This window comes from Mus pahari, chromosome 8 (genome assembly GCF_900095145.1).
Source record: "Mus pahari chromosome 8, PAHARI_EIJ_v1.1, whole genome shotgun sequence".
NCBI classification, from domain to species: Eukaryota; Metazoa; Chordata; class Mammalia; order Rodentia; family Muridae; genus Mus; species Mus pahari.
Window position 1 is genome coordinate 66,605,517 of NC_034597.1, and position 8,554 is coordinate 66,614,070.

Consider the following 8,554-nt stretch of genomic DNA (forward strand, 5'->3'; position numbering starts at 1 on the left):
TTAAAAAAAAAAAAAAAAGAAAATATCTAATTTAAAAAACTACAACATTGGCTGTCCTGTGTTTGGTGTCTGTCTTTAGGCTCTGGAAGAGTCACTGTTGTCTGGTCTTGCTCACTCAAACAGTGGAGGGACAGACTGCTTGCTCACATTGTGGTAGACTTGCTTAGCTTGCTCATAATGTGCATATAGAAACTGTGTGTTCCCTTTCTCATTAATATACAAGACAAGTTGATCATGTGGCTTGAAATCAATGAGGAATCTTAAAATATTGATAGCACATCAGTTAGTATTTGGTAGTGTTGGTGGTGGCTCTGTCTTCACCCCTCCTCTGTGCCTTATGTGCAGGTGCAAGGCCAACATTCACGTGATGACATTCCTGCATTTCCCAGTGACAAGTGGATTCCCTGGCTTAATGAGCATTGAATGCTCAGTCTTGGAACACTTCCTATTGGTTATGGACTGAATTTGTTCATTAAGTAGACAAGTTACTTATTGTCTTCAGTCCGGCTTTGTTTTTTGGTTTGTTTAGATCAGAGCTAATGTTTTAGAACTGCCAAAAATGAATGTAACAGGTGGTGACCCGGGGGTTCTCGGTTCTCATTAAACTCGTTACCTTTGGCAGGCTTTTACTTGCCAAGTTATCATGCCGTCTTGTTGAATTAAGTTCTTAGAAGTTTTCAGCACATTCATTTTAACTAACTCATTGACTAGGTCATGTAATGCTTCGAGTAAATCGATTTATTTCAATATTGAAAGTAAAATTTTTATATTATACTTATTCCTAAATCTAGTTTTCAGAGTTAATGATCTTGGCAGAATAATGTGAATGGATGTTTTGACTGTCCCACTACCTGTAAGTTAATCGCAGAGACTGTGTAATAAAGGCCCAAATTCCCTAACCTGCAAAGCATGGTAAGTTAGCTAGGCTGTGTGTGGTTAAATTTGCCCCTGTCTCCTTTGGAGTAAAGAGCATCTTAGCGTAAGATTTAAAACAAGGGCAGTTCTCAGCCCTCCCAATATTATTTTTTGGGAAAGGTTAAAGGAATCATCAGAGATGACTTTTTCTTATTTCACGTACAGATGAGAAGACGCCAGCTTTCTTTTTGACGGTGGCAGGCACTCTGGGCTCCCCTCTGTGAGTCACTGTTTGCCCCTCTTCTCTTGGCAGAGTCTGATAAGGAGGAGAAAGCACAAAGGACTGTAGTGCCCAAGGAAGTGACACCAGCCTTGTGTTCACTGATGAGCAGCTACGGCGACGTCTCAGGGTCAGACAGTGAGCCAGAAGGTAAGGTGGGGGCGACTCCTTGGTTTTTGCCTTTGGTTCAGGCTGGGCAGTGCTGTATCAGCATGCAGAATACTACCCGGTTTTTAGGTCCCTTGTCATGTTATTAGCAGCTTTGGTAAATGTATAGCATTCCCAACATTCAGGAAGATTAAAAAGTTTTGGTCATCCTCAACTATATATAGTGACCTTGTAGCCAGCCTGGGCTACATAAAACCTGGTCTCTAAAAATAGTGAAATGAAATTGAAGTCTGTGGGTCAGTGCTGTTTATAGCATACATTTATGAAGTTATCTCACTTGGAATGCACAGTGACCCTGATCTTGTGCTTGCATTAGCTTTAAATAGACAAAGTGTGCAGAGGCTCAAGGTCCGTGTTCCGTGTCTTTCTAAATTCCTCTGTCCCTTTCTTTTTGAGATAGGGTCTCTCACTGAACCCAGACCTTATCAGTTCATCCAGGCTGACTGGGCAGGTAGCTTTCGAAATCCACCTGTCTCTACTCTGAAGCACATGCCACCACACCCACCATTTCCCTGAAGGCCGGGCCCAGGTCCTCAGACTGGTGTGGCAGGCAGTTTACCTTCTGAGTCTCCCAGCCCTCACCTGTTTGATGTAAAGGGTTGAAGAAGTGGAATCCTTTCATGAACCTGAGAAGTTAGTGATGCCCCAGCATCTCTTTTAGGGCCACATACTCAAGCTGTGATAGGCTATTGATCTGAGACAGTATCAACTTAATCCAGGATTTGCATCAATAATGTAGTGTGTGCTTAGTGAATACACCAGTGTTCTGTAATTGGCAAAACCTGGACCTGTGAAGTAATTGACTTTAGGCTTTTCCTACTGTGAGAGTGTGCGTGTATTTGTTATGGAGAAGTTGTGGGCTCAGAACCAGAGCTGGGGTAAGAGAAGAGACCAAGTGTTCATGTAGAATGAAAGGGGCGTGACTGGATGGACTTAGCAGGTCTTTGAGATAGCCTGTGTTTGTGTACTTGAAGGATGTACTCTATGGAAGAGTGGTGCTTCCATTAGAAACTTGATGCCTGTATATCTGTCTGTAACATGGGAGCTTTTTCATATAAATGGGCTATGGACTATTCAAATAGTTGTTGAAGTTTACTTGAATTTTGAAATATAAGCTACTTTGGCTTTATCAGAGTATTCCTTAACAGGTGGCTGCCTTTTAAAATTTTAAGAAAAACAGTATTTATTTCTTACTCTTGTTTCTAATATACTGATAGGTAAATGGAGTTATTCTTTAAGCACGTATTACATTTCCCCCCTACCAGCTGTATTTATAACATGATAAGGAGGGAAACTATTAACAGATTACCGAGCCCCATAAAAACAAGCTGAGCTAATGTTCCCTCCTTTCCCTCTGAAGATGAGACGTTTCATACTTCACAAACTCGGGTCTTCCATTTGAAGCTGCCACTGTTTTTAAATTGGAAGGAAGAAGAGAAAACAAGAGGCTTTGAAAGTCTCACACCTCTGCTGCATGAGTCACCAGGGTCAGAGAGGATAAATTTGTTAACATTTGTGGGTAGTAGAACCTATGTAAAAAATCTAGGTTTGGAGACTTAATAGGTGAAAGAAACCAACTATGTCACATCCCCTGTAGCCCCTGTTGGCCTGTCACTTGCTGTCTTTTTGAACAAAGAGAGGCATAGCTTCTTTTATAGTAGCAGCAAGTATATGTATCAGATTTTTATGTAGACTTGTTTTGACTAAAGGTCCCTGCTTTAAGGAGAATGCCTCTGTTTAGTTTCTTAGATATCAAGAAGTATTTTATATAGTTTGAATTCAGCTTCATCAGCTGTCCATTCACTACCAACTGTCTAGTGTTAATTCTTCTTAGGATGTGTTAAAGGAGGGCTCTCAAGCAAGGCTAAAGCCGTGGAAGGTTATGCTTGACCTGGGGCTGCCAGCATTGTGAATAAGGAGTGTTTCAAGTGCTTTGCTCTGCTGCTTTTCCTGGCTTTTTACAGATCCCTTCAGCTAGGTTTGTTTGTTTTGTTTTGTGCCTTCAAACTGACTCAACTGTGATTACAACCCCAAACTGAGAACTGATACAAAATGCCACAAACCAATGAGTGGTCTTAATTTAAGAGGATAGCATAGCTATAGCTAAAGATGTTAGAAACCTCAGGAAAGAAAAATCTAAATGGCTCAATATTCCTTAGCAGAAAATTGACTGTCTAAGCTCTGAGTCATCTGACCTATGTGTTCCTTGGCTGAGTGATCAATACTTGAAGGTTATGTTAATAATAAAGTGATAGGTACTGTGCCCATTGTGCTGAGCTCTGCGGATCTTCCAGAATTCCTAGCTGCTCTGTCTTATGGTTCCGGGTCTCTTTCCTTTTTTCCTCATCACTGAAGAAGCATCCGTCATGTGGTCATGGAAAATGCTCATACAGTGCTCACTCGTGCCAGGCCCTGTTCTAGTGCTATACTGTTATAAGTACCTTGAAACCTCAGTACCACTGTGTGTTTTCATTGTGTAAATGAGCAAATGCTTGCCAGAAGATCCTTGAGTGATGTTGATTTGACTGCAATAATCCGACACTCAAGGCTGTGCTTGAAATATATACCCTGGAATTCCTCTGAGATATAATGTCCACATTTGGTCCTGTATAAAACTTGAGTATGGAGAGTCTTTCTCTCTTTCTTTCTTTCTTTTGTGTGTGTGTGTGTGTGTGTGTGCGTGTGTTTGCAAGTGTGCATGAGTGTGTGTGTGTGTGTGTGTGTACATGTACAGAAGACAGTTTGTAAAGGTCAGCTCTCCCTTTGTGCCATGCCACACTCTGGACCTAACCTCAGGTCCTCAGGCTTGGAGACACTGAGCCCTTGCCTTGCTTATTTCTGTTTCCTGAAGTTTTGAAAACTGTTGTAAGGCAACACCTCGCCCTGCAGGTCAGGCTGGAACCAGCAGCTTCCCACCTGTCTTCTCCAGAACTGGGTGGACAGATGTGGGGCGAGGTACCTGCTCTGCTTCCTGTTCATTATAAATATTAGCCCGTTAGCATTGTAAGCTGCCTGTCATCCCCTGGCAACAGACCCTGCCCTGGAGTCTGTTTCTCAAACTGGTAGAGCCGTGTAGCTTTCTTCTGATGGGCACGTTTGCTGCGTCTCCATGCATCCTGCACCTGTGCTGTTGAACCTTCTGCATACAATCCATCAGTTGTGTGCTTTGCTGGTAGTTAGGTTTAACATTAGTTCATACTGTATGGCAAGGAGTGCCTGCATTTCTTAGTCAGACAGTTGAGCCTTGTTCTTATTAGTTCAGGTGTTTGGGCCATTCGTAGATAGCTGTCTATTGATAAAGCTTGAGATGTGTGAAGGTGTGCTTACATTTTCTCCCTTTTTATTAAAAGTTCCATCTGCCCTGCCTCACTGCTATTTGTTTAAATGGTCATTGTCTTTTATTTTTTCCTAAGAACATCTTTACATTTATGCGCACATATCTTGTCCCCTGGTAGTCACTGCGCTTTTGAGTAGCTCCAACCTTCTACCTTATGCGAGTGCTTTCTGTACTCTCTGAGGCAGTCTCCTTAATCTTGGCATTTAAGCAGCTAGTCTTCCTTGTTCTGTTTTTTATGTCTTTGTTTTGGTGTGAAGGTGGGGGCTTCGTTGTAAAATAAATTATTGAGTAATCCAAAAAAAAAAAAAAAAGAAGAGTAGTCTGAACAATGGTGGCGGACAACTGTATTCCAGTGGGCAGAGGCAGCAGATCGCTGTGACTTAGAGGCCAGCCTGGTCTACCAAGCGAGTTCCACAACAACCAAGCTACACTGAGAAACTCTGTCTTGAAAAACAAAACAAAACAAAAAGAAAAGCTACTGGGTAGCCAGTATTGTGGCTGGGAGAGTTAGTGCACCTTTTGGTTGTTTGTAAACTGTTTACCTGCTTGTTCCATTAGAAACCCCCATCAAGACTGAAGCAGAAGTTCTGGCAGAGAACCATGTTCTTCATAGCAGTCCTCCCAAGAGCCCAAAACAAAATGTTCAGACAACTGGTAGAACTGTCTCAAGATCCAAGTGGGAGAACCAGAGGAACGGACTCAGAAAGATAAGCCTTAAGCGGAAAAAGAGCCACTGCCACCCACTGTTTGAACCGAGAACACGTCACCCATATCTCCTGGAAATGGTGAGAGGTTTTTCTTCATGCTATGTCCTAAAGGTGGGGTCACTGGGGTGCTGTGTGTGTGTGTGTGTGTGTGTGTGTGTGTGTGTGTGTGTGTGTGTGTGTGTGTTTTCAGGCTACGTGTGCTCTTTGGAGACTTGTCCAATGCTCCTAAGGCTGCATTTGGCATATATCTGGTGTTGAGTACATGCAGGACAACTAGTTTTCATCACTGCTTAACACCAGGATATTAAGTATAAATTTAACTGATGTGTTGAGGTTAAAATTTTCATTGGAAGCACAGCTAAACACAGTGGCAAGCTGAAGCAAAAGGAAATAGATCATCTTCTGTTTGAGAATACCAGTGCCTGATGAGAGAGCTGCAGAGAACGGGCTCAGCCGTTAAGAGCACTGGCTGCCCTTCCAAAGGGCACCACATGCTCGTTCTCAACTGTGTTAGGGCACCTGATACCCTCTTCTGGCTTCACAGGCCTCAGGTGCACATGCATACGTGCAGGCAAAACATCCGTACAGATAAGATAGAACGAACGAACGAATGAATGAATGAATTGTTAAATGTCAAGACAGGTCCTGAAGTAGCCTACTGTAAGTCTCATTTCCTTTGCCCTTCCTTTTCCTGCCTTTATTTGTATCCGACTTCTGCTTTAATAGTTTTATCAGTATTGCGTATCCAAACACTTAAGTGCATGCTTGAAGCTGTAAGGAAGGGAGAGTTTGTCTCCCTTCTGTGTAATAGGAATGATGCTTTTGAGAGGGAACGGTCCTCCCGTGTCTAAGGGAACCCCTAACCTCATCGTGTCAGTGTTTATGCAGTAGCTGGGGTGTCCTGTCTGTCCTGACAGGGTCACCTGCACACAGCTGCTTCTTATTAAATAGGACCTAGAATATACTCTGTGGTGTGATTACTAGATACAGCCAGATTCAGTTTTCAGTTGTTTATCTAATTCCAAGTTAGAGGTGATGTTTCTAATCGGTGTTTAGATACCAGAAAAACATCCAGATGAAATAAAGTCCCTTTTGGCAAATAACACTATTCCCTGGTTGTGTACTTTTGTGGCTATCAGAGGAATGAATCTTAGCTTTCTTTCAGTTGTGATTTCAAAAATGGGGAGATATGAAAGTAGGTGTTTCTAGAGTTAGTTTCAGCTCTCACTGCATTTGCCAAATTTCGTTTTTATCATTTATAGACTTGGACATAGACTTTGGGGGGATCCTCTTTATTATTTCTTACTGACTTTTAAAGACTATTGTCAGGCTGCCAGGGAAATCCTGTGCTGAAGTGGTGCCCTTGTCCCAAGGAGCCGAGTGTGCGGGGAGAGCCGCACCCAGTGAGGGAATGGTGTGACTTTGAGAGGAAGAATCATGACTGTGAATCTGCTTTGCTAGTCTCTGCTGTGTATCCCTAAAGAGGAGCCAATGTGAGCACATGCACTGCTTAGAGAGCAGATATCTCAACTCTAAGGCAGATGGAAAGGGAAGTGCATTTAGTATTGTCTTCTGATAAGTCTGTCATACTATCCTGTGCTCATTCTTGAAGGAAGGGATACTTCGAATTTTAAGTTGTTTCTTGGTCTCTGTTTTTTTTGTTTGGTTTTGTTTTGTTTTTGTTTTTTCGAGACAGGGTTTCTCTGTGTAGCCCTGGCTGTCCTGGAACTCACTTTGCAGACAAGGCTGGCCTCGAACTCAGAAATCCACCTGCCTCTGCCTCCCAAGTGCTGGGATTAAAGGCGTGTGCCACCACGCCCAGCTTGGTCTCTGTTTTTAACTAGCTAATCTTTAATTTACATTTTAGCTTCTGGCTCCAGATATTCGACATGAAAGAAATGTGATTTTGCAGTGCGTTCGATATATCATCAAAAAAGACTTTTTTGGACTTAATACTGATTCTGTGAAAACTGAAGAAGTGTAGATGTCTCACGTTTCCGCACACATGTGTAAAGCATCTGAAAGAACACCGTCCTTGGGTGAGGAGAGAAAACCAACAACTTCTGAAGCCGGGATCAGTAATTGAACTGGAAACCTCACGCACGGTGTTATGTTGGATTTTAGGTCTGTCCCTGGGCTTTATGCAAATAAATGCATAGCTGCTCTTTTTTACAAAGTGTGTCTGTGTCATTGGGGGGTGGGGTAACTGAGTAGGCTTCTTTTATTTTTTTATTTTTTTAAAAATTTATTTGTTTGTTTACTTTATGTATGAGTGCTTTCTCTGCATGTACACTTGTGTGCCAAAAGAGGGCATCAGGTCTTATAGATGGTTGTGAGCCACCATATGGTTACAGGGATTTGAACTCAGGACTTCTGGAAGGGTAGCCAGTGCTCTTAACTGCTGAGCCATCTCTCCAGGCCTGTTGAATGGGGTTCTTAAGCTTTCCACTAGTGACCTCCTTTTGTCCAAGGAGTCTCTATGTGACCCCAGACTTAGATAAGTAACAAGACAGATATACAAATCAAACATTACTGATAGAAAGCTATAAAGGAAATGACTTTGATATAATTCTTTGGTGTGCATATAATTTTTTCATTTATTAAAGATTTTGCATACCAATCAGGTGGATGGTCCTGTTTTTGTTTTGTTATTGTTTTTGATTTTGTTTTTCATTTAAGAATTACATCTTGGCTGAGTATTTGATGTTGCAGGGTGTAGAACATCTTCAGCTTTTTTCCAGAGTTGACTGATAATTTGATTTTGTAATTGTTAATGTTGAAACGCTACTTTTGTTTAAGTATGTATTGCAAAATGGTAGAATAATGTAGGATGCCATTTTAGAAATTGATGGAAATTCTGTGTAATCTTGAGCCAAAATCTATATATAAGGATTTGTTTTTTTTAAAGCGCGAGTCAGCAGTGCAAACATCAGTTTTTAAAATGAAACACCATGGAACCCAATCATACACTGATTTGATATGAACGTGTGAAGCATAGCAAAAGGAAGATAGTACAAGCCTTGGTTTTCTATAGCCAAACCGTGAGAGCAGAAGACTGCATCGTAAGAGAGGCTGCAGTTCACAGACTACAGCTGTCTAGAGTCTGAGCCTAGGTCTGGGGTGCCGTATGTAGTGTGATGGTAGGCGCAGTGCAGAGAGTGTGCTCAGGCTTAAAGCCACGGGGAAGTCACGGGACACCACCCCAGC

The 8,554-nt window shown here is 42.0% G+C and overlaps 1 protein-coding gene across 1 annotated transcript in view; it reads left to right on the forward strand.

Annotated features, from left to right (window-relative positions):
- The window catches only part of Nufip1 (nuclear FMR1 interacting protein 1), a 29,201-nt gene extending 21,682 nt beyond the window's left edge, over window positions 1–7,519 (forward strand). Inside the window, exons 8-10 of the mRNA XM_021203753.2 lie at window positions 1,169–1,285; window positions 5,199–5,425; window positions 7,215–7,519. Coding sequence (XP_021059412.1) covers window positions 1,169–1,285; window positions 5,199–5,425; window positions 7,215–7,331 — 461 coding nt within the window. The 3' untranslated portion in view covers window positions 7,332–7,519. The remainder of the gene's footprint in view (window positions 1–1,168; window positions 1,286–5,198; window positions 5,426–7,214) is intronic.
- The last annotated feature ends 1,035 nt before the right edge of the window (window positions 7,520–8,554 follow it).